General features: G+C 41.1%; 1 protein-coding gene across 3 annotated transcripts in view; it reads left to right on the top strand.

The window, feature by feature from the left end:
- ARHGAP26 (Rho GTPase activating protein 26) overlaps positions 1-27165 on the top strand; it is a 771897-nt gene that overhangs the window by 260696 nt on the left and 484036 nt on the right. For all 3 annotated transcript variants that reach the window (XM_082255674.1, XM_082255673.1, XM_082255672.1), the window contains exon 11: positions 5709-5787. In XM_082255674.1, the coding sequence (XP_082111800.1) occupies positions 5709-5787 (79 nt within the window). The remainder of the gene's footprint in view (positions 1-5708; positions 5788-27165) is intronic.

The following is a 27165-nucleotide window of genomic DNA, read 5'->3' as shown; positions in this document are numbered from 1 at the left end:
TGCTTCAGACACACTTTTTTTTAAAGGGCTCTGAATGCCAATCAAAGTTCCTGTCACTAAATAAAATGGTTAGCTTACAGTCCTGTTTACACAATGCTTTTGCTTTTCTTTTGTTCTCTTTAAAAAGTATACCCCATGTCGCTTTCTTGGGGCTTCAAAGCTTCTCCGAAGCCTCCATAGAAGTCTCACAATGCTTTAATCCCCTGCAACTTTTGAGAGGCTTTTATTGAGCTCTAGCTTAGTTTTGAAGGTATTGCATGTTTGCGATATCCCAGAAAGCGCTGGGAAACCAAAAGGCGTATCTTTCCATCCAGATTTAAAGCTAATGGAGCCACCAATGGATTTCATTTTCAAAATATGTGTACTACTGAGGAAAATAATATATTGGAAATAAATGCAGTGTGTATATATATAATATACATACACACACACACACACACACACACACACACACACACACACACACACACGTGATCTGCTGAACAAGGGTACTAATGAGTTGGGTATCTGCTGACCAGGGGTTCTACTGGGCCCCTATAAAAAAAAAAAAGGAAATCAACACAGACACACAGGGCATTTGCCAAGCTTCATTAAAGCTTCAAAAAAGCATCATTAACCACTTATAAAAAGGCGATTGTGTTTGTGCTATTATAAAATGTAGCTAGTAGGTACCCTCATCGCAGTTCATTTTGTTAGAGTAGGGACACTATTTGCTGAGGCCTGAAAGGAAAGGAACCAAACGGCCAGGACAAATGGGAAAGGGGGAAAGAACTGGGGACAAAGGGAGGGAAGGGCCAGGGGGATTTTTATGGTAGCCTAGAAATATACATATAATCTTGTATAAAATGTTTTCCTTTATTGTATTACAAACATGATTCACAATTAAAAACACTGTATGTAGATTGCAATTACATTAACATTTGTAATGGCCAAAAATTAGTTTCACATAAAACATAGCATATGACTACAGCATGTTTTGCGGTTGTGTACCGCTTCTTCAGGAGCATAGATCTTAAGGGGACCAAATCATCCTACAAACACAAAAATCATTATACAAGATATAATAGCATTGGTTTTATATATATGAATCATAAAGTGGTACTTGCACGACAAATATAGTATATTGTATAAAATATAGGGTTTAATAATCTTATTAAATCTTATTAAACCTATCTTTTATACTGTACTATCCGCTTTACTTAATATATCCCATTCCTGCATTCGTCCCCGGGGGAAATATCGTTTCTTCTGCCGTTCCATCTTGGTAAACTGTTTTTTTCAGGGTTAACCATTTCCTATTTGTCATGCAAGTACCACTTTATGATTCATATATATATATATATATATATATATATATATAAAATCAATGCTACTATAGTTTGTATAATGATTTTTGTGTTTGTAGGATGATTTGGTCCCCTTAAGATCTATGCTCTTGAAGAAGCGGTACAGAACCGCGAAACATGTTGGGCAGGACCATGCTGTAGTCATCTGCTCTGTTTTATGTGAAACAACATTTTTGTCCATTACAAATGTTAATGTAGATGTAATCTACACACACTGTTTTTAATTGTGAATCATGTTTTTAATACAATAATATTATAGGTTTATTTCTACGGTACCATAAAAATCTCCCTGCCCCCCCCTCACTTTGTCCCTAGTCCTTGATGTCATATGTGACACAAGGGGCGGGGCCTCCTGATGACGTCACAGGGAGGCCATGCCCCTAATGGCTATATAATAAGCTGCATAGACCGGAGACCGGCATAATTACCGGAGACAGCGTCGGAGGAGGACCGGAGGAAGAAGAAGAGCAGAGGGCAAAAGAGCAGAAGAGCGGAGGGCAAAAGAGCGGAGAGGAGAAGAATAGAGCGGAGAAGACCGGATGAAGATTTTTAAACTTTTCAAAACGTCTCCTGTCATTATTTACATACACTGCCTTTTATGGGGTGAATGGGTAGGGGTACAGTGTACCCCATACCCATTCACATAGGGAGGGGGTCCGGGATCTGGGGGGCCCCCCTTGTTACAGGGGGCTTCCAGATTCCAATAAGCCCCCTCCCCGCAGACCCCTTCAACTACCGGCCAGGGTTGTCGGGAAGAGGCCCTTGTCCTCATCAACATGGGGGCAAGGTGCTTTGGGGTGGGGGGTGCAGAGCCCCCCCTGCCCCAAAGCACCCACACCCCCCATGTTGACGGCATGTGGCCTAGTATGGTCCAGGAGGGGTGGGGCCGCTCGCTCGTCCCCTCCCCTCCCCTTTCCTGGCCTGCCGGGCTGCATGCTCGGATAAGGGTCTGGTGTGGATTTTGGGGGGACCCCATGCCGTTTTTTCAGCGTGGGGCTACCCTCAAAATACATACCAGACCCGAAGGGCCTTGTTTGGAACCTGGGGGGGGGGGGGGGACCCCCCACACCGTTTTTTTTCCCCATTTTGGCGTGTAGTTCCCCCTCAAGATTCTCACAGCGCAAGTCGCACAGCAAGTCGGATCATCCTGATCCGACTTGCGATGCGCCTTCCATTCAAATCAATAGGCTCCCATAGGGAACCATTGATTTTCATTGGAAAAAAAAAAAGTATAATGTGGCTTAACGCACGTTAAGCAACGTTATTCAGCCTTCAGCAGCGTCAGATGTTTTTACAGCTTGACGCTGCAACTCCAGAATGCACTGGTCCTGGTTTTTTTTTTGCAGCTATTAAAGGCCTATGCCACTTATGTGTGCATGAGGCCATAGAATAACAAGGATGGGCGTTCTGCAGCTGCAAAAAAAAAAACATCTGACGCTAACAGCAGCTGCAAAAACGTCTTGTGTGCATGGGGCCTAAATCTCAAAACTAGACCGGACTTCTAATCTTCCCCAAAGCTTTCCAAAAGTAGAAGAAAATTGGTTTAATACACTTTAATTCTGATATGGGAATACCTTCATCATTACTTTATTTGCATTATTAATGTATGTGTATAAAAATAAGTGAAGGTATGTACAAAGCATACAGTAATTTGTGCAATTACGGTGTATATCTAGACTTCAACTATGAAATGGTTTGACTAGTCAGATAAGTAACACTTTGAATAGGGTCTTGAAACCAGAGTGTTCATTTGGAGGTTCTGTCACAAAGGAAAATTATTGGGTTTGCTCATAGCAGACAAGGAGATGTTCCTTTTTTTATTTTTCAATCTCAAGCAATAGCAGCAGAAATCTTCTGACAGAACCTGCAATTTCTTTTGTAATATATTTTTTTTTTCCTGTATAAAATCCCTACTTCCCTCCTATACATGCCCCTATTTATTAAAAAAAAAAAAAAAAAAAAAACACAAATGCAATATAATTTCACAAATGTGAAAGAAGCAATGACAAAAAGTATGACAGAAATTTGGTTGTAATATTTTGTATTGGTCTACAATAAATGACACTTCCCCCCATTTTCGAGAAAAAAAGAGCTTGTCTTTATTATAGACTAGCAAAAGTGTGCTTGTTTGTTGAAGTGGCTTAATACGGAAGAGGGAATCATTGTAGTGGTGGAATGCACAGGAGTGTTCAATGGTACAATGGCAGTGAGTGCTGAGGCATAGGGTCAGTTCGCTGGCAGCAAGCACAGAGGTTGGCATTGGCGCAGTGGCAAGGTAATTTGGGGCCTGCGGTAAAAGTAGTGAGAGAATGGGGGTTAGGTGCAGTGTTGAGAGAGTGTGGGTTGGTGCACAGGTGTGGTGTGGGTGGAGGAGAATGTGGGTTAGCTGTAGTAGTTGGAGAGCGAGGGGGTGACCTAAAGGTGCAGTGGTGGGGAGGTTTCAGACATGATGGGGAGAAGGGGAGTGCAGGCAGAGTGGTGAAGGAGGGGTACTGTTAAAGTGGTAATGAGAAGGCTGATGGCAGGCATGGTAGTGTCACCCACACCATGCCTTCTTATTTTGATTCAAGTGCTCCACCTCGTGATAAGACTCCCAAATCTGCTCACCAGTAGGCCCAGGGACCATAGAGCCTTATCAGCAATCAGAACACCAGGATGGGTCTGCACCTGTCTATTCCCTCTTGGATGGCCGATGTTGATTATTTGGAGGTAAAACAGAGACACCCATAATACTGCAACACTGTTTTATTAAATAATAAAATGCCACCACACACATACATCACCAGTTAGGCTTACATAGAATGTGCCCTGACCGGCACCAGCTCATATCGCATATCAATTGCATCCTCTTTCCTCAACCATGTAATGGACTCACTCCTCTCTAAACGCTCCGAGAAGTCAGCCGACGTGCGTTTCACTGAATCGCTGGAAGTGACGTCACTGGTTAGTAAGGAAGTGTAGACTGGACATCAGGTGGACATCAATCCATTTAGTCTTCAGAGATTTCCTGGAGGACCGAAGCGACTTCCGTTGTCACTTCCAGTTCTCGGGCTTAAAGTGATGATTTTTTTTTTTTTTTTTAATCAAAGTGTCAAACATTATTATTTTTTTTTTCTTTTGCTTTTAAAGGTAAATAAAAGATCTGGGGTCTTTTGATCCCAGAACTCTCAATAAAGAGGATGTGTCCTGCTTATTTCTATTACAAGGGATGTTAACACTCCTTGTTATAGGAATAAAAGTGCTAAAAAAAAAACATAAAAAAAACCAGAGGGACAGTGTAAAAACAAAAGGTAAAATAAATAATAATAAAAAAAAAAAAAATTAAAGCGCCCTGTCCCTCAGTGCTCGCGCGCAGTAACAAACGCATTCGTAAGTTGTGTCACATTTGTAGACGGAGTTCAAACCACACATGTGAGGTATCGCCGCAATCATTAGAGGGACAGCAATAACTGTAGCACTGGACCTCCTCTGTAACTCTAAACAGCTAACCTGTAAAAATGTTTTAAAGCATCACCCATGGAGATTTTTAAGGACCGTAGTTTGTTGCCATTCCAAGAGTGTGCGCAATTTTAAAGCATAACATGTTAGGTATCTATTTACTCAGCATAACATCATCTTTCACATTATACAAAAAAATGGAGGTTGTATTAATTTTCTAGCAAAAAATACTAATTTTAACTTGTAAACAAAAAGTTGCAGAAAAGACCTAGCCAGCAAGTGAATAAAGAGGCTGAGATTTTATAAGCTGGAAGTTTAAGTCTGTGCTCCCCCTTGTCACCTTTGCAAGAACATTTGAAGGAAGAAGGAAGGCAAACACTTCCAATAACCAAAGGAACTTTTCCAATGTAGCAGTTTTTTTTCTTAAGGTCCAGCTTCCAATTTGCATTCTTTTATGTAAGCAATTTATTCAAAATACAGCCCGACTATTTATCTTGTCTCCTTTGAAAACTGTTAAACCCTCTAAATTATTATTTTTAACATGCGTTCTCTGTATCAGGCTGGAACTGAAGGGAAAACTTTTTTTTTTTTTTACTCCTATATTCTTCTTTCACAAGTATCTTTAACATAGGTGTAGAAAAATGCAGTTAATCTGGATATAAATCTGTTACCAAGTTGTTTTTCACATAAACTATTAGTAATAATCATTGATTGTTAATGTTATATTAGTGCATTGCAGCAGCTATGCATGTGAATGCATGGAAAGTGCACATCAAGCTAATTTATTAAATGGCAATGTGTAGAACTAATAACTGGATGACCTACTGTAAATTGTTACTCCACAGTTAAACAGTCACTAGTCATTCTCTGCCACAGCTATAACCTATGGCAAAGTAACTACAGTTATTTATATTTTTGTTTTAGGCCAACTGTAATAACTATGCAGGCTCTTTCAGAAGAAGACAGAAGGCTGTGGATGGAAGCTATGGATGGCCGGGAACCAGTAAGTAGCCTAGTTTTGTTACATTTTAATAGAACAATGGAACGGATGCTTTGGATCAATACAGTTTTCTCCACAAACTTTAACTCCAGACCCATATGTACAGTATATGACCGACACCCTTGATCTTTGTGTGTGACAAACTGTCAGCAAGAGCAGTATCCATTCTCTGCACAATGGGATAACACTTTGGCTCCTTTCACACATACGGACCGTTTGTCCGTTTTTCATCCATTCGTTGACAGATGAAAAACGGATATCAATGCATTCCTATGGAAAAAACGGATGACAACGGATGATCATCCATTTACATCCGCTTCCGTCAATATCCGTTTTTTTGAACGGATGAAAGCCCTATTTTTCTTCCGTTTAAAAAAACGGATCGGTTGAAAAACGGATTTAAACTGACAAACGGTCCGTTTGTTCATCAGTTTTTGCATTGGTAGTGGAGGTAAAAAAAAACAGATGAAAAAAGGACAAATACTTAATCCATTTTGATGTGACTGAACTGATGAAATGAACGGTCCATATGTGTGAAAGGGGCCTTTCACTAATTCACACTAGCTTTTTACACTTTGTGTGGGGAGAACACTCCCAGATTGAAGAAGAGCCCTGCTACATGAACTGCAGCATTCGCTTTGCACTGGAGAAAGCTTTGCACGGAGGAGTAGAGACTGGGCATATCATACACACCCAAAGTATTTAGATGAAGCCCACCAAATGTCCCTAAAATGGTAGTAAACTCTAATTGTACCCACTTCAAAACCAGGGCAATTCTTATTTTTGCTAAATTTTACTAAGAACCCCCAACAATATAAATTTTCTGAAGCATAAAACGGTGGGTGCTGCAATATTTATGCCAGGATATTTGTATAATGGTTTATCAAATGCAAATTTTCAGAAAAAATAAACTTTAATACATTTTAGTGTACCCAAACACAACATAATGCAACATTTTATTTTTTTGTAACATTAAAGATGTTACACTGCATAAATAGATAGGTCATGCTTTAAAATTGTGTATGGCGATAAACTGTTCGTTCTAAAAATCTCCATTGGTAACGCTTTAAAACCTTTGTAGTTTACCAGTTTAGAGTTGCACAGAAGGTCTTGTGTTAGAATTATTGCTCTTTGACATTCGCAACGATCCCTCATGTATGGTATGATCACTGTTTATGTATGTGCGGGACCTACATTCACATTCACATTTGCACATGAGCATGGGGGGACTGGGGCGCTTTAAAATGATTTATTTATTTTATTTTACACTGCCTTTTTTAATTTTTTTTAATTTATTGAACTTTATTGCACAACATCCCTTGTGATAGCATGGGCCGTGACAGGTCCTCTTTATGGAGAGATCGTCATTAATTTTTTTTTGAAAAATACAGAATACGAATAAACAGAAAAAGGGGTAGGTACACATCCTGAAGAAGTACATAAATCGTCAAATAGTAATACGTTTCAATGGAGAGATTGATTGGCAGCTTTACATGCAAGTAACGGCTTATAAATAGGCAAACCAAAACTGTTAGTGATTAAATCCTTATCGCTTTTGGTTTGTGACATCACAGAAGCCGTTCCTTCTACTCCTCACAGTGAAATCTGATGTGACAGGTGGCATTGGTCCCGGGCTCCCTGCTGGGACAGGAGGGCCTAGGAAAGGAGGCAGCAGGGTGGGAGTTGGGGGGGGGGGGGGGACGTTATAGCCGCTCAGATCGCTTGTACTTTGTATAGATTCATGGCTGCAACCATGATACTGGTATAACCACTTTTCTACTAAGACGCATATACATGCATCAGTTGGGAGGTGGTTAAACTTATACCTACAGGTAAGCTTATGTTGTAGAAGTCGTCTTACCTGTAGGTGCCCTAAATGTCTACTAAACATACGCCATTTAGTAGATATTTACATTGGCTTCACTGCGCATGCGTAAGTGTTTCCTGAACGCCCCCCCCCCCCCCCCCCCCCGGGTCAGACCACAATAGAACAGCATGGGAGATTGCTGTACTAACATCAGATAGTACAGAGGCTCCGAACAATGGGTGCCAGAAGAGCAGAGAAAAGAAGTAAAAGTGCTTTTCCAGTTGACCTAAACAACCATTTCACCCTTGCAATACAGGGACAGCTCCACTGCAAGGGAGGTTTTCTACTTTCTCCAGAGATAGGCCTTTACATTTTATCAGTTTAAAATATACAATAAGTAATCTAACTAGCTATCTAGCTGGTGGATTGCTTTTAAATGCAGCGAGGGGCACTTTCCGTGGCTGTACCGGGATCTCCCTTCCCCCCTGGGAGTTCCGATCGACCAGCCGGTACTTCAGCTGGCTGATCATAGAGCCCAACAAAGACCGGATCTGCTTTGTCTGTTTCTATGATATAGTAACCTGGAAGCAATGACGTTACTTCACTTGGGTTACCTGGATATCAGTGGTGCCATTTTAAGCAAATGAAAAACATTTGATCACACAGATCTTGGTGTGATCCAACGCTTTTATGGGCAGATGAGGGATTTGGGGTCATAACATCATCTTTAAGATTTTCAGCGAAAATTAGGCTATGCATTGTGTTTTTTTTGCCTTAACTACTTCCGGACCGCCCGCCCGCCGTGTATTTACATTGCTACTTTGACATTAAATACCGGAGTTATGGCAGCAAATAGCCAGCGGTCCTCTTTCATATAAAAGTGGTCCCAGCAAGGGATTCGCCACTGGATCTCTTTTATGGGTGGCAGGAGAGGTGCCCACCCCCCTACTGCCAATTTCCGGTAGTTTTCCCTGCTTACCAGAGCAGTTGGTAACGGGGAAAACAATCCGATCCCGTGTTGCTGGGCAGAAAGTTGAGTGAGGGCAAAATGGCCCCCACTCAACTCTATGCCCTTGGAGGACTGGAGCAACGTCAAACGTCACTTCTGCCAAACGGCCTTAAAGTGCCCTTAAAGTGCCAAATGTTTTATTTTTGGAATAAAAAAAAAACACTTTTTAATTTTTTTTTTTATAGCTTTTAAGTGTAAATGTGAGATCTGAGGTCTTTTTTGGTGCTAAAGGATAGTTTAGCTACACTGCTAAAAGCTAGGAGGATCTACCATTGTACGTGGAAGACGTACATTGCGTGGTGTCTCTTGGGGTTCATCCCCGCTCCTTCTCGGTGGCTTGGATCTTGACCTTCCTTTAACAGGGGGTTGAACAGAAATTGGCCTTGAGTTGTATCAAGGGCCAGGTGCTGGCTTTGGCGGTCTTTTTCCAATGACCTTTGGCCACACCCTCCCTGGTGCATACCTTTCTTTAGGGTGTCCGACATCTGGTTCCTCCAGTGCGGGCTCCGTTGCCACCTTGGGACCTCAATTTGGTGCTTTCGGTACTCCAATAGCCCCCCTTTGAGAATCTTCGGAAGATTCCCCTGCTTACACTGTCCCATAAGGTTGCCTTTTTGGTGGCTATAACCTCTGCGTGCAGGGGGTTGGAGCTGATGGCGTTATCCTGTCGTTCACCTTACCTAGTGATTCTTCATCCCTGTCCGTCTTTCCTTCCAAAGGTTGTCTCTGATTTTCATTTGAATGAAGACATTGTGTTGCCTTCCCTGTGTCCCAGACCTAAACATCCGAAAGAAATTGCCTTGCATGCTTCCAATGTGGTCCGGGCAATTAGGGTGTACCTGGCAGCTACGGAGTCTTTCAGGAAGTCGGACTCTCTCTTTGTGTTTACGGATGGTCCTCGTAAAGGGTTGTCTGCTTCCTCTGCAACTATTTCCAGATGGTTCAGACAGACAGTGATTCAAGCCTATTCCATCAAGGGTCAGGTTAGTGCCTCCTGGGCTTTCCGTCATCAGGCATCAGTGCAAGGCAGCCACTTAGTCGTCGGTGCACACTTTCACAAAGTTTTATAAAGTGGATGTGTTGGCATCTGCGGAAGCTTCTTTTGGCTGCAGGGTTTTGCAGGCTGCTGTTGAGAGGACCTGATCCTCTTCAAGGGTGTATTGTTTTTTTTCTGGTGGGCTCCAGTTGTTTCGGTTGAGCTACTTTGCCTGGTTGGCTACTACTTAGCCTTGGGACTTTTTTTTTGCTGTTCCCACCCCTCATGTTTGGGTCATCCCAACTGTTATGAAGATCTGAAGCTGTGTCTGTCAATGAACGAAGGGAGAAAATGGGATTTTTGACTTATCGTAAAATCAATTTCTCTGATGTTCATTGACGGACACAGTACCCACCCCTCTGTGTAGTTGAAATTCTTCTGACACTGCTTGAAACTAAACTGAGTGCTTATAGCAGAGAGAGGAAGTATACCCCCCTTGGACTGCCCATGGGCGTAGCCAGACTTTATTTATGCCTAGTGTCCTACTCCTGTAGGGGGCAGTATAACTCAATGGTTATGAAGATCTGAAGCTGTGTCCATCAATGAGCATTAGAGAAATAGATTTTACAGTAAGTCAAAAATCCAATTTTTTTAAGGGACAGTAAAAAAAAAATAAAAAGTGAAATAAATAAGAAAAATAAAGCAATTTAAAGCACCCTGTCTCTCCAAGCTCGCGCGCAGAAGCGAGCGCATACGCAAGTCATGCCCACATATGTAAATAGTGTTCAAACCACACATGTGAAGTATCGCCGCGATCGTTAGAACGAGAGAAATAGTTCTAGCACTAGACCTCCTAGGTAACTCTAAACTGGTAACCTGTAGAAATGTTGACGCGTCTCCTATGGAGATTTTTAAGTACCAAAGTTTGTTGCCGTTCCGCGAGTGTGCACAATTTTAAAGCATGACATAATGGATATCAATTTACTCGGCGTAAACTTATCTTTCACATTATAGAAAAAAAAGTTATTTTTACTGTTTTCTTATTTTTTTTATTCAAAAAAGTGTATTTTTTTAAAAAAAAAAAAAATGTGTTTGTAAGACCGCTGTGCAAATATCGTGTGACATAAAGCATTGCAATTATCTCAATTTTATTCTCTAGGGTCTCTGCTAAAAAATATATATATATATATATATATATATATATATATATATATATATAATCATGTTTGGGGGTTCACTTCTAAGTAATTTTCTAGCAAAAAATAATTTTTTAAACTTGTAAACAACATGTCACAAATAGGCCTGGTCCTGAAGTGGTTAAAATTCAAAAAAGTGTATTTTTTTCCAAAGATTTCATTAGAAAAACTGTTACACAAATACCGTTTGACAAAAAAAAATTGTTCACAAAAAATACTGATTGTAAACAAAAGTGTCAGAAAGGGTCTCGAGCTAAAGTGGTTAACTCCTATCGGAAAGCCAATTCAGACAATTTTGAGGAAGTGAAGGGACATAAATAAAAGTAAATATACTTTATATACTTTTGTATGTTTTTTCATTGCAAAGTTAGCACTGTGAAGTTGATGGAATAAACGTGTGCATGATGTCAGGTAAAATGGTCATTAGAGGTCACGTCAGATCAACATACCCTCTATATAAGCAATCTTTTATTTTTCACAAATCATTGCTTTCTTTTTTGCACCATGGCCCTTTGTCCACTAGGTGGCAGGCCACCCTAAATAAACTGAAATGATTAGTATTCATAGGCTATAGAAGAGAAAAATTCAGTTTTTGTTTCCCTTTCAGTTTTGCCCTGCTAAATCCTAATGGGCTCTGTCACTTCATTTTCTTTACTAAGTTGAGGTCCACCCACTTGGAAAGGCAACTTTCTGTTTTTTTCCTGCCTGTCTCTTGGTGCTTGGTGTTTATGAAAATGTTACATTTTAAAAACCAAGCACATGGCAAGAGATAAAACAAAAAAACCCACATGAACGGACTCTGGGTGTTTCTTAGTCCCTCTGCATCGAAGTGCGGAATGTTATGGGGTTTTTTAAAAGTAGGATAGATTATTTTGCCATAGTGACAGGGAAAGGGCACCTGGGTAATATGGCATGTCCATTGGATTAGTGTCAAGTTTACACAACATAATAAAATGAATTTCAGACATGCTTCACCGAGCATGCTCCATCTGTTCAAAGGTAAATCAAATGGCTTTGCAAAGTGCAGTGTGACACTGCCAAGCCCTCATGTTGCTATAGAGATTACTATGGTCGCTTTGCTAAATCTGACCTCCTATAAAGATTTAGCTGTGTGTCCACAGAACAGAGTTTGAGTTCTGCATTTGCTGTAAAATGCTCTTTGTCAGAATTATAAAAAAAAAAAAAAAATGGCTTTCTTTTTCGTTCATTGACAGACACAGCTCCTGATCTTCATAACCACTGCGTTATACTGCCCCCTACAGAAGTAGGACACTAGGCAGAAAAATAATCTGGCTATGCCTATGGGCAATCCCAGGGTGTATACTCCCTCCCCCTACCTAGTCAGGAGAAAGGACCTAGTTCCTTGCTGGGATCTCTGGTCCTGGCAACATTTTTTCCTTTTAGATACATTTTTTCTCCTGTTTTTTCCCTGTGAGATCTACAATCAACTGCTGGACTGGGCGACAGGTTGGTTCATCTAGATTCAGTGGTCACCCCAGTTTGGCCAGCGAGCTCGCGCAGACCTCTGCTCGCACTAGGTCAGCCGCGACATAGACCCACTGGATGGGGGGCTGGCCTGCGAGTTAAATGCCTTGCAAGTTTGCATACGACTGGGTCTCGGCTGAGTCGCAGCGTTCCTCCTGGCCGATAGCCCTCCCATTTAGATGGCGAGGGGTTCTGTCTGGAGCGGTTTTCCTGGTATGGTGAGTAGCTGCCCCCCCTCTCCCCCTGGAGGGTTTTGGGGTGGACGTGGCCCTCTTCTTGGGACAGTCGGACCCCCGGGTTTCCCTCCTTCCCGTCAGGCACCCCCTTTCATCTGTGCCCCATCCTACTCTCCCTTCATTTATGCTGTGGCTGTGTGGGTGGTCTGGTCCACCTCCTGGGGTGGGGGCAGGGCTCTATGTTGACGATGGGGGCTGAAGGGGTGCACCGCCGGGGATCGGATTATCGGCTGTGCAGGCGGGGGGGGGGGGGTGTTGGGGTTGTACCCATGTTGTGCCCAGGGTTGAGGTGGCTTTTTTCTGGCGACGTGCTAGCACTATGCGCCCACCGCCTTCCCCTGCCTCATCTGTCTCCTCAGATCCTAAATTTGATTTGGCTGCCGTGGACGTGGGTCATCCTGCTGGGTCTGCGACCACGCGCCTGTAATCCTCAGATAGTGAGGATGATTCCTCCATATCTGAAACCACGCAAGAAAAGGTGCTGGTGGAAGCACTGATTGTTTCTGTAATGGCACTTTTCCACTGCAAGTACCGGCTCAGCTCTACTCGGCCCTGCTTGGCCCGGTTTGCTTTTCCACTGCTGGTACCGCATGGTATAGTGTCGGAACGGTTCGGTACGGTACGGTATAGGTTTGCTTTTCCACTAAAGTAGTACTAAGTTAAGTGGGTGGCATAACAACGGGGTGGGTGGGATTCTCTGACCAATCGGTGGCTAGTAGTGACTGCATGCAAAGGATTGTGGGATATGGTACCAGTTTGGTACCTGTTGGAACCACAATCGAGTAGGTACTGTTTTTTCAGAGCCGTACTATACCGTACCGTTCGGTTCCATGCAGTGGAAAAGCAAACCTATACCGTACCGAACCGTTCCGACCCTATACCATGCGGTACCAGCAGTGGAAAAGCACAAAAGCGTGCCGAACCGGTATGGTTCCATGCAGTGGAAAAGCGCCATATGTGAGACCTTGAAGATGGAGGGCGCAGCTGCAGCACAGGATGCCTTTGGCGCTCACAAGCCATCTAGAGCAGTCTCCTTTCCCCGCTTATTTTGACAGAATTGTTGCTAAAGAGTGGGGACGACCAAAGCATCCCCTTGGGGTCCCTAAGCGATTTACTAGGCGTTACCCCTATGAGGAGTCCCTTAAAAAGTGGACTGTTCCACCGGTGGTGGACCCTCCGGTTTCCGGATTGAACAAGGCAACCATGATTCCTGTTGAAGAGTCCCCGGCCTTTAGGGACCGGCTGACAGGAAGGTGGAGGCTGTGACCCGCAATATATACACTTTGGCTGGTTCGGCACGAAGGCAGGTATTCACCATTGCCCTGGTGTCGCAAACTCTAACCGAGTGGCCTTAGCTGGATAGAGTGGAGAGGGATTAGAACCCCTGTCGGATTTGTATTTCAGTCTATTCCCGTTAGGGAGATTTACCCTCCCTATTTGTCCGGTTTACCATGTTAATGAAATGGTAAACGAGACAAATGAAAGTAAAATAAATGACAAATGTTGGATTGTCCCCAGAAAATAAATACAGCAATCTTTCAATGGGCACACTAATTCTGGTGACCTAGGGGTCTCCAAGAAATGCCCTTAATTTGCAGGGATTCTTCCCAATTCTTCTTTGGCTATGGGACAGGTAGTGAAGGTAAATCTCCCCAATGTGACAAAGCTGGCAAAAGTAAACCTTACAGGCTTTGATTAGTCCCCTCTGCAAGTAGTTTAACTTTGTATTATAACTAGTCTTATTATAACACTGGGTTCTTTTATTGTCCCTTAATAAAAACAATATTAAAAAAAGAGCCAGGTTGGGGGGGGGGGGTAAGTTTGGTAATTTGTGGTCATACATGATATTGGAAGCCTGGACAGATAATAACAGACTCTGGTCTACGTGGTTTAGTGTGAAATCTGGCCTTATAAGCAGAATGGCAATTTATTTCAACATAATAAAACCAAGTTTTTTTACCATAATTATATTATTTCACTTTTGCCATTCCAGATTTAAACTCTGGATTTTGTTAAGTGTGCCATAAACACTCTTTAAAATTGTGTCTTGCTTTCATGCGACAAATGTCAATGTCTGCAACAGATTCATGTATCTGTTGAAAACCGATATATGAGTTTATCTCAAGGAGGCATGGTTAGAGGGTCATACTGGACACTCCATCTCCTGTGCATGTTCACCCCTTGGACTTCACAGTGTCCTTGTTTGCTAGATTGCTGTCAGCTGTGCATCCAACAGTGTCCTAGCAAGCAAAGACCATCCTATTCTCAATATTGACCAAAAATGGCCATTGCCATATTGGGCTAATGACATCAGCCAGTATCCCCAGCCCCTATGTTTACAATCGGCTGTTGGCCAGGAAATCTCCAAGCCAGCAGCTGATTTGGGGTCAAGGATGCATCACTGGTTGGTGGGACATCGGAAACCCACAAGTCTCGAGCAGGAAGGAACTTCTCATCTCAAACAGGCTCTGAGTACACCAACATAGAGTTGGTTTTATTAACCACCGGTTTAGTTGCAAAACAGCTGTAACAACATATACTTTAAGTAAAAGTAGGGACTACCTAAATCTGTCTAGAATTGGAACTCTTAAGGAAACTGTCATAAGGCTTTTGTGAATTAAGTGCAGAACTTTTTAAAGGGCCCATATCACCAAAAAAGTATATAGTATATAGAGTTTTAAAATAAAAAGGTCTGTGTTCCAAAATCCTGTTGTGGACCACAGTCTGCTATAAACCACTATCCACCGTTTCGGCTGAAGGCTTTTCACCATATTTGTTGATCAAAAGACAAGTAACAGATGGCAGTCTCCAAAACTGAAGAAGCTACATGTATGTTGTCTTTATTGTTTACTGTAAGCATGTTAGGAGTTGGTCGGTTTGACTTTTACTTTTAGCACAGTTTACTTTTAAAACACTGCAAGCACAACCAGTATATCTGGAGACTGATTGTAATGATTGATATTCTTTATAGTTTTGCACTGTTATGTGTTGGGCTGCCCTGTTTTTTTACATGCAGTACTCAACTGTGCCTATGCTTTAAAGTGGCACTAAAGGGAGAGAGTAAGGGAGGCTTTTAACCCCTGTCAGATTTTGCCATTCGAATCCCCATTTAGATGGATTTTTTTTAAAGTGAAAGGAGATCCTACAAAATGAGGAAACCCCCTGTTGTTACTAGGGTCACCATAACTAGTTTCTATATTGGAAGATTTCCCCTTTATTCCTGTTTCAGAGACAATCCAAACTTTAGGATTTTCTTTCACTTTCTGTGATAGGGGACTAATAGGGTGAATCTCCCTAATGGAGACCGCAATAAAAACTTGAAAGATGTGCTAATCCCTCTTTATACTGAACTAAAGTGAAGTTTTTACTTTAGTTATACTTTAAGGCCCCTTGCAAACTAGGCTTTACGGGACACGGCATCCCTCCCAGTGTTTTAGTGCATCTGGGATGGACAGGGGCAATGTCCAGCCCTAGCAGTAGCACTGGAAGGCTGTGGCTAGACAGGGCTGAACATTGTTCCTAGAGAGAAGACCTGCATTTCAGACCTTTGTCCCTGAATGCACAGGACCTAAATATGGTTATCCCTCAGTAGATCATTCAGCCTACCATAGATTGTCAGGCTGCCTGTAATAGGGCTGAATGTTGCACCTGTGCCTCCTGGGTGCACTGCTCCCATTCAGTGCCATGGTCATGCTGGCACTTTCAAATCTGCGTTTATATACATTGTGACAGTGGTAGGCCCTGCCACTATATAAATGGATATAGAGAGGACACAGGAGTCCCAAGGTTACAATTGATAATTTCCGGCACGTTTATTGTGAGTGGAGAAAGCTGTGTTTTAAGCCTTCTCCAGGTTTAGTAATCCCGGATTAGGGTCTGGGGATTGGAGACTTGGTGAAATTTGGGTGGGAAGAAATCTCCAATCCTGGGTCCAGGTCTTGTTAGAACCTTGCATGTTGTGTGAGTATGCAGATGTGCATGCTCGTGATAAGCCAATCCTGACAGCTCAGAGCTCCCATTTTGGAGACAGAGCCCTGTCTGAAGAGAGCTGTGTTTTCCTGCCAAGAGACTGCACCCCATGTTGGGGTGATTCCTTGCCACAGGACTGGAAAAGTTGGGACAACTGTTCAAGTCTGTGTAGATTGAGAATTCTCAAGGCGACTAGCAAGTCTGTGTAGATTGAGAAAACTCAAGGCGACTAGCAAGTCCAAGGGGCTGGAGGGAGGCAGTAAGTCTATGGAAGAGAGATCCTGGGGTGCTGGGATCTTTGTGAACTTTTTTTTGTCCATTTTGCCTAAAAAAAAATGGGTCAGAATCCCCTAACCTAACTGACATTGACATACTACAAATGCATCTACCACACTGAGCTTAATCACCCCATATCACAATGTTTAGAGGACATTCCTAAACATGTAAATATGGGTTGCATCGATACTGAGTATTTTCACGAGTACTAAATGTATAAAATAATTTGGGCTCAAATCGCACTGCAAAGAATTATCATAGTGACTTCAGCACGGGTTCACATAGGAGCAGTGGGGGTAAGCGCATGTGATTCAGACAGGAATCATGCTGCATTCCTGATTCTTTGCTGTGCGATTTGAGCCCTATTAATTTTATATGGGCTCAAATAACACTGCAAGGGTATCTGTACTTTGTATCGGCAAGTATGTGACCAAAAGTATTGGTACTCTCTGGTAAAAATCTGGTATCGGTGCAACCCTAAAATAAATGCATACAGTGATTTTTTTTCAATGGTCCCATTCACACTTTGCCCTTATCTGCGCTTAGCTGCGGACAGTTTATCAGGGTCTAATAAAAATAGAATTCTGTGTGTCCAGGATCTGATTGGAAGCATGGCTAAAGCAGGGACATGCAAACATGGGAAAAAGTTATCCGGGAGGTTGTTTATACTTTCTGGATCACTTCTACAGTATTTAGGAAAGCTGAACATGAGAGTGCCAGTGTGAATAAGGCCTAAGCCAGGCTCGTAAGGTCCTCCTGCGTTCAGTGCTTGCCTAGAGGCATTTTAATCAATTTCAGCTGGTTGAAGCTGAAGTCTGGGGAAAAAAAAGGCATATATTGTGAATTGTCCTCATCTGATAAATACAATGCAGTGTCTATCTTGGCATTGGTGGGAATACTTTCCATTGATCCAACTAAAAGTATACCTTCAGATGTTTCTTAACCACTTAAGCCCCGGAAGATTTTACCCTCTTCCTGACCAGGGCCTATTTTGCGATTCGGCACTGCGTGACTTTAACAGACAATTGCGCGGTCGTGCGACGCTGTACCTAAACTAATTTGATGTCCTTTTTTTCCCACAAACTGAGCTTTTTTTTGGTGGTATTTGATCACCTGTGCGATTTTTTTTTTTTGATCATGCGCTATAAACAAAAAAAGAGCGTCAATTTTGCAAAAATAACATTATTTTTCACATTTTTTTTTATATGAAATTCCCCCCCAAAAAAAATGTAAAAATCAAAATTTTTTAACATTTTAGGCCAATTTGTTTTATGCTACATATGCTTGGTAAAAAAAAAAAAAACGCAAAAAGCGTATTTTGATTGGTCTGCGCAGAAGTTATTGCGTTTACTAACTAAGGGAAAGATTTTTGTCATTTTTGTTGTTTTTTTTTTTTTAACGAGTAATGGCGGCGATCTGCGATTTTTTTTTTTTTTTTTTGCGGGACTGCAACATTGCGGCGGACAGATCGGACCCTTGACTGACATTCTTGACACTAGAGCCTCACAGGCTAGCGACGGTAAACCTACGTCGCTTTGCCGGTTAGGGGCTGACTGCCGACGTAAATCGTCGTTAGGCAGTCGGCAAGTGGTTAAAGTGGAACTGCACTGTATCTGAGCATTACAAGGCAAAAATGCTATATAATTAATTTTTGTTATTCAAAGCAAATGCACCCATCCATGTCTCCATGCTTTATTTTGCTGAGAAATCATTTAAAAAAAACGCCCCCTGCCATTTCTGGCAGTGGCTATCTTGAGAAAAGGTAGATGATTCATGTAGCATTTACTTCCTGGATTCCATCTTCCCTCAGCTCATGCATGCAAGGAGGGTGTTCTTAGCTGAGAACCCTCCCTCCCCTACTGAAGACTCTTGGGATGTATGACATAATTTGCTTAGGCATGGAAACCAAGAAGTAACTGAATGAATAAAAAAAAAAATTAAAACAAATATATATATATATATATATATATATATATATATATATATATATATATATCTATATATATATATATATATATATATATATATATATCCAAGCCCGGTTCCAAAAAAGTTGGGACACTGTACAAATTGTGAATAAAAACAGAATGCAATGATGTGGAAGTTTCAAATTTCAATTTCAATATTTTATTCAGAATACAACATAGATGACATATCAAATGTTTAAACTGAGAAAATGTATCATTTTAAGGTAAAAATAAATTGATTTTAAATATCATGACATCAATACATCTCAAAAAAGTTGGGACAAGGCCATGTTTACCACTGTGTGGCATCCCCTCTTCTTTTTATAACAGTCTACACACGTCTGGGGACTGAGAAGACAAGTTGTTCAAGTTTAGGAATAGGAATGTTGTCCCATTCTTGTCTAATACAGGCTTCTAGTTGCTCAACTTTCTTAAGTCTTCTTTGTCGCATCTTCCTCTTTATGATGCGTCAAATGTTTTCTATGGGTGAAAGATCTGGGCTGCAGGCTGGCCATTTCAGTACCCGAATCCTTCTTCTACGCAGCCATGATGTTATAATTGATGCAGTATGTGGTCTGGCATTGTCAAGTTGGAAAATGCAAGGTCTTCCCTGAAAGAGACAACATCTGGATGGGAGCATATGATGTTCTAGAACTTGGATATACCTTTCAGCATTGATGGTGCCTTTCCAGATGTGTAAGCTGTCCATGCCACACGCACTTATGCAAACCCATACCATCAGAGATGCAGGATTCTGAACTGAGCGCTGATACCAACTTGGGTTGTCCTTGTCTTCTTTAGTCCGGATGACATGGTGTCCCTATTTTAAAAAAGAACTTCAAATTTTGATAAGTCTGACCACAGAACAGTTTTCCACTTTGCCACAGTCCATTTTAAATTAACCTTGGTGCAGAGAAAACGCCTGCACTTCTAGATCATGTTTAGATATGGCTTCTTTTTTTGCCTATAGAGTTTTAGCCGGCAACGTTGAATGGCACGGTGGATTGTGTTCACCGACAATGTTTTCTGGAAGTATTCCTGAGCCCATGTTGTGATTTCCATTACAGTAGCATTCCTGTATGTGATGCAGTGCCATCTAAGGGCCTGAAGATCACGGGCATCCATACGGTTTTCCAGCCTTGCCCCTTACGCACAGAGATTGTTCCAGATTCTCTGAATCTTTGGAATATATTATGCACTGTAGATGATGATAACTTCAAACTCTTTGCAATTTTTCTCTGAGAAATTCCTTTCTGATATTGCTCCACTATTTTTTGCCGTAGCATTGGGGGAATTGGTGATCCTCTGCCCATCTTGACTTCTGAGTGACACTGCCACTCTGAGAGGCTCTTTTTATACCCAATCATGTTGCCAATTGACCCAATAAGTTCCAATTTGGACCTCCAGCTGTTCCTTATATGTACATTTAATTTTTGTGGCCTCTTATTGCTACCTGTCCCAACTTTTTGGAATGTGTATCTCTCGTAAAAACCAAAATGAGCCAATATTTGGCATGACATTTCAAAATGTCTCACTTTCAACATTTGATATGTTATCTATATTATATTGTGAATAAAATATAAGTTTATGAGATTTGTAAATTAGTCCATTCCTTTTTTACTCACAATTTGTACAGTGTCCCAACTTTTTTGGAATTGGTTTGTGTATATATGTATATATTGTATCAGAGCGTCCCAGAGAGAGCCGGGAAAAATCCTGTTCGAGTTTATACATCCCCCAGGCACCTCTCATACACCTTTAGGGATCTCTGATCCATGATCGAGTTCAGATCTTGGTCCTCTTCCCCAGGCCAATTTAAACTCACCTGAGACAGGCAGCCAGTGCTCTCTCAGCCTGGGAAATCAGCTAACATTTCTTTTATGAGAGAAGGTCGGTAAAACTGTCAGATTGTGCCTGTGGAACCTGAAAAGCGGTAGTCTTGCACAGCCTGTTAGTGAGGGCCTGCATTGTGTATAGTAAGTGCCGGGACACGGCTAGGTTTTTGTTTTATTTTTTCTCCTGCTTGTTTTTCCTTAAAACACCGTACAGTACTTGTATATAGTACCAATAAACACCGCACTGTTTCACTACCTCACTGGATGTGGTATCCGTGCCTGAAAGACTGCTCATCCCAGGGAGCTTTGTATCTGCTACCTGTTCCCCAGCTTAAATATATATATATATATATATATATATATATATATATATATATATATATATATATATATATATACACAGTATCTCACAAAAGTGAGTACACCCCTCACATTTTTGTAAATATTTTATTCTATCTTTTCATATGACAACACTGAAGAAATTACACTTTGTTACAATGTAAAGTAGTGAGTTTAGAGCCTGTATAACAGTGTAAATTTGCTGTCCCCTCAAAATAACTCAACACACAGCCAATATTGTCTAAACTGCTGGCAACAAAATGAGTACACCACTAAGTTGAAATGTCCAAATTGGGGCCCAAAGTGTCAATATCTTGTGTGGCCACCATTATTTTCCAGCACTGCCTGGAAAATGGAGCATGGAGTTCACCAGAACTTCACAGCTTGCCACTGGAGTCCTCTTCCACTCCTACATGACGACATCACGGAGTTGATGGATGTTAGAGACCTTGTGCTCCCCCACCTTCCCTTTGAGGATGTCCCACAGATGCTTAATGGGTCTGGAGGCATGCTTGACCAGTCCATCACCTTTACCCTCAGCTTCTTTAGCAAGACCGTGGTCATCTTTGAGGTGTGTTTGGGGTTGTTATCATGTTTGAATACTGCCCTGCAGCCCAGTCTCTGAAGGGATAGGATTATGCTCTGCTTCAGTATGTCACAGTACATGTTGGCATTCAAAGTTCCCTCAATGAACTGTAGCTCCCCAGTGCCGGTAGCACTCATGCAGCCCCAGACCATGACACTCCCAGCACCATGCTTGACTGTAGGCAAGACACACTTGTCTTTGTACTCCTCACCTGGTTGCTGCCACACACGCTTGACACATCTGAACCAAATAAGTTTATCTTGGTCTCATTAGACCACAGGACATGGTTCCAGTAATCCATGTCTTTAGTCTGTTTGTCTTCAGCATCATCTTTAAAAGAGGCTTTCTTCTGGGATGACAGGCATGCAGACCAATTTGATGCAGTGTGCGGCGTATGGTCTGAGCACTGACAGGCTGACCCCTCACCCCTTCAACCTCTGCAGCAATGCTGGCAGCACTCGTACATTTATTTCCCAAAGACAACCTCTGGATTTAACGCTGAGCACGTGCACTTAACTTCTTTGATCGACCATGGCGAGCCCTGTTCTGAGTGGAACCTGTCCTGTTAAACGGCTGTATGGTCTTGGCCAGCGTGCCTCAGCTCAGTTTCAGGGTCTTGGCAATCTTCCTATAGCCTAGGCCATCTTTATGTAGAACAACAATTCTTTTTCTTTTTTTTCAGATCCTCAGAGAGTTCTTTGCCATGAGGTGCCATGTTGAACTTCCAGTGACCAGTATGAAAGAATGAGAGGGATAACACCAAATTTAACACACCTGCTCCCCAGTCACACCTGATGCCTTGTAACGCTAACGAATCACATGACATCGGGGAGGGAAAATGGCTAATTGGGCCCAATTTTGTACTCACTTTTGTTGCCAGCGATTTAGACATTAATGGCTGTGTGTTGAGGGACAGCAAATGTATACTGTTATACAAGCTGTACACTCATTACTTTACATTGTACCAAAGTGTAATTTCTTTAGTGTTTGTCACATGAAAAGATATAATCACATATTTACAAAAAATGTGAGAGGTGTGTGTGTGTATATGTATGTATATATGTGTATATATATATATATATATATATATATATATATATAATCTCCTATCTTTTTACTAATGTTAGCGTCATTAGAAATACTCCATGTTAATTGAGAGTAAAGTTCAGTTTTAAGGAACTTTACCATTTAGACAGAAAGTATCAGATCTTCATCGTTCTTCACCTGAAGAATACAGGTTAAAATCAAGCATCTTTCTAAACTCTAAGATAGTCAGTATCAACTCCATCCTTTGCATCCCGAAAAATTTTAAGGGTAACTATACTTTTGTAGATAAAAAAAGCAAAACAAAAAAAAAAAATAGAGCATATACGATTACGACACAAGTCCTATTGTAATTGAAGGTCATTAAAATTTACCTTCTTTTTTTCAATCTGCATCTCTGTCATTTTCTGTAAAATATAATTGCAATATGGCTACCTGGAGTCATAGATGGTGTACAGTACGCCCCCTAAAAATGTAAAAAATCTTAAGGATTTTCCCAGGAGTCTGTACTAAGATACAAGTCAGAGTTTGGGCATCCCCTGCAATAAAAATGTAATTTGTGGTAAGATGCTCCCAAAGAAAAATCACATCTAAGGGGATGATTAATAATTATAAAACCACTCCCATACACATTCACCCTACACATGGACACAGAGAAACAAATAGCTATTTCGTCAAAATAACAAAAGTTAGGGATCTGCAACTAAGTTTGTTAAAATCCTTGCAATGTACACAGATCACCCAAAGGCGAATGTTTTTTTTTTTTCTCAACAAAAGTGGAGTTACTCTTTAAATCTATTTCCCTATCAATGCTCAGAATTGCTTCTTCTAAGCGACAGGTTTGCTGCAGAACGTCAGGCTGTTTTTCTTTAAACTGCTGCAAATTCCTACATTCCTCAATATATTAAACTTCATCTACTCTCAGAAATATGAGGGGTCTATTTAAGTTTTATTGGAAATTTTTTTTTTTATATATCTAATATCCTGAATCTGCCATTCAGGTGAAATAGGAAAATATCTTATCTCGGCAAGCTAAAAGCAAAAAGAGATTTTTTATAGTACCCCCATGACTAACCAAGTTGGATTTAATCTGAACATATGATGAAAATAATAAATAAGCAGAGGATGCCTTCAATGAAAATATCCAAATGTTCAGTGGATCTAGAGATACAGGCATAGGATTGTATATACAAATTTCAACTCTTCCTGGTAATTGGCCCTTTTCACTTTCCTCCACCTCAAAACAAACTTGAGTCCCTTCTCCGAAATTATATAATTTACAAATTACGTCATTTTTTTCTAACGCACTATTCCCTGGACCCTGCCCATACATCCTTTGAATTCATTTGCAGGAATGCTCCTAGAAAAAAAGGCTTAATTTCTGTTTTTTCTAAATCTATGGCTACCATTTGGTGATGACTCCAAATTTTTATATATGTAACTTGGAACGGGAGTTGGGTACAGAGTATGATGTACAGGAGTGGGAGACTAATCTTCTTAATATCGCAGTTGCACAAAATCACTAACAATACGTGAAACCGCGTTGAAACTCTTTACATGCCGGTATTCTACTCCTTCGCACCTATAAACTATTTACCACCAGGCCCCTCCTGCTTTCGTGGCTAGTCTCTCCCTGGTTCCTTCCTACACATATTCTGGGAATGTGGTAGATTACAACCTATCTGGAGAGATGTATTTACCCTGATTGACATGTTGATGTGCAGGCATCTTGCTCTGACATATGAACATTACCTTCTGTTTGGTAAAATTCCTGATGTCCCCAAACACTTGTTGAGACTTATACATACTACCTGTGTAGCTATGCAATGGGCAATTGCCCTAAACTGGAAACTTAATGTGGTACCTTTTTAACAATTATTTCACGTATTGACCAAATTATGTTGATGGAAAAATACTTTTCATACATTACATGATTCCAAATCTTCCTTTGATTAGAAATGGGACCCATGGTTCATTTACCGCCACTCAGATTGAGTTGATTTGAAAATCGGGTTAACATTTTCGTCCAAGGAACTGTCGTACAATTTTCATATTGTGTTTCGGCAAATTTTGACAGCCGAATCTAACTTTTCATACGAAAATTCCCAAAGGGACAAACTCCTAAATCTCGTATGGGAACAGAACAAACGATTTTCATTTAATGTGTACCATTGTAGTAAAAGAAAAATCTGAAAAGAAAGACTGCACCTGTTAAGAAACAAACCACAAAAAAAAAGCCTTTGTCGTATGAGAAGTTTTGTACAAATTTTCTTTCATCGGTTCTGATTTGCTGTGAAACGATGAGGAAAATCGGAAGATCGTTCAACCGATTTTCTTAAAGTGTGTACCCCATATTTCTGTATTGTTTTGAATCTGTCATCTTTGTGGCATTTGTTTGTTATTTTGTACTGTTATTTTTACTTTTTTCAATAAAAAGTTTGTAAAAAAAACAAACAAACTTGGAGCTACTGTCCAGAGCATAAATCAAGATCTGTACATCAAATCAGGTCCCATACCATTACAGTTACAGTCTTTCTCCTGTGCCTCGGGAGCCCCACAAATCTCCAGAGCAAGCTGTCACTTTGTAATTGTAGCACCCTCCTAGGTAGGTGCTAGTGAGAAAGTATAGTTTGTTCTCTGTCTGCTTACTAGAAGGCCTGCAGGTAAATCTATATTGTTTTTTGCCTACCAGAGAGCCGTATCTGTTAGTGAGGTCTGCTCATTGTACTCAGAGTGAAACTCATTCTTTCTAGAGAGTGTTTTACACTGGTCCAATAGGGAGACATGTTGGACAGTGTGAGGAAACCTGACAAATGGATGCATTGGCTTTGATACAGTCCTGATGGAGGGAAAGTTGCCTCCGTGCATGTTGGGATACTGTATAAAAGCCATGGGCATCATGTTTTCGAGGTCTTTTGTTGGGGAGCGGAGTCCTGGAGGGAGGGGCTGGCTGCCTCCTCCTTTGTAGAGGTGCCATGCAGCCTTGGGGGTTGTCCTGAGGGCCGGAATAGTAGCAGTGAGGAGCTGAACCCAGAGGTCCAGGGAAGCTGACTGAGAGGGGAGACACTGGAGGATCTGTCTCTGCAGTACAGCAAGTACAGAAACTTGTGTCAAGGGGCCTGACTTGAGGGGTGCCACCCCTGCTCATAGAATAGTCAGTGGACGGCTGTCAGCAGGAAGAGGATGCTAGTGACAGTGTCCTGAAGATAGATTATCGTCCATCAAGTCATCTTGTTAGAGAGCAAGGAGAACAAGAGACTTAACCCCATCCACCATAGTGGCAGTGTGGATTAACAAGTCCTCAAATAATGTGAATAGTTCAATTGGAGTATCCCACTATTCCCTTCTCCTATCCCAAATGATCAATAAACAACAAAACGAACAACACCCCTAGACTGTTCATTTATGTGAAGAGCTATTGGGAACAAGGAGGGATTCAGAGAGTTTTTCAAGTGGATATGTGCTGCTAACCAGGGGAGCCCTTAGAGACAATATCCAGCAGTTCCTGGCTACATTCCACAGTATCTCTCTGCGCTTGGGCAGCTCATCACCAGGCCCAAGCCTGAGTCTGAGTGCAAATCTTATTTTTTACTCTTGTCTATTGAAACAGTTTAATTTTTAGGGGCAATTATAGTACAATTTTGTAGCCAAAAAATATTTACTAAAACTGGCATAGCAATTTTGTAATAGAAGTATTTGTTTTACTTTACTTCCATTGTGGCATATGTCATTCTTTCAGGTAACGGCATTGGAATGAGCCATCTAATTTTACTTCATAATCCTTAAGCTTCATATCCGTTTTTGGGACGATGGAAAGAAATATTTATCCTGATACTTCTCTGCTTGCACCTTCCTGCATCTATTGGCTAATTTGTTGGATCATGTGGCTACCACCCTTCATCTTGGTGGCCTGTAATTCTCAGGAACAACACACAAGAAAAACTCTTGGGGCTGATTTACTAAAACTGGAGAGTGCACGATTTGGGGCAGCAATGCATGGTAGCCAATAAGCTTCTTCTAACTTCAGCTTAGAAGCTGATTGGTTTCTAATTCTATGTTGCTACACCAAATTTTGCACTCTCCAGTGTTACTAATTGAATACCTTGGTGTCCATACTCCTCATTACAATTCCCAGTATACTGTATATGCTTGTCAGTCTGCACTGAATACCAGCTAGGTAAGAGTGATTTATGAAGGTCACCTTAGCTGCCCAGAAAAGCATGTTCCACTTTGAAGTGAAATCATTTATCCAGTTCCCTCTTCAAATGAATAGCATAAAATAATACAACAAAAATACACTGGTGTAATAGATTGCAAGGATTTTATATTCTAAAAATCTGTAAAACATGCAGTCCAATATGTTACATTTGAGATATATCAATGTTGCACAATTACACACAGCAGTGTGTTTATGAAAGAGCAAATTCTATCAGAGTTGTACCAATGAGAAATCAATTCAGTAACACTTTAATTGATATTACTTCATGGTTTGTTAGGTATACGGCAGAAGGAAAACAGATGAGTGGGTATATTAGGAATTAAAATTCTAATAAAGACTCAATTGTCCATATAGTGTTACTAGGCTACACATTCAATTAAACAAAAGCAGGCAATTTTCCAGGGTGTGTGCATATTAATTTGATCTCGCTACAACTT

The sequence above is a fragment of the Pelophylax lessonae genome (genome assembly GCF_965119305.1).
Source record: "Pelophylax lessonae genome assembly, chromosome: 4".
Classification (NCBI taxonomy): Eukaryota; Metazoa; Chordata; class Amphibia; order Anura; family Ranidae; genus Pelophylax; species Pelophylax lessonae.
The sequence above is the reverse complement of the archived record's forward strand: the minus strand, read 5'-3'. Positions and strand labels throughout refer to the sequence as shown.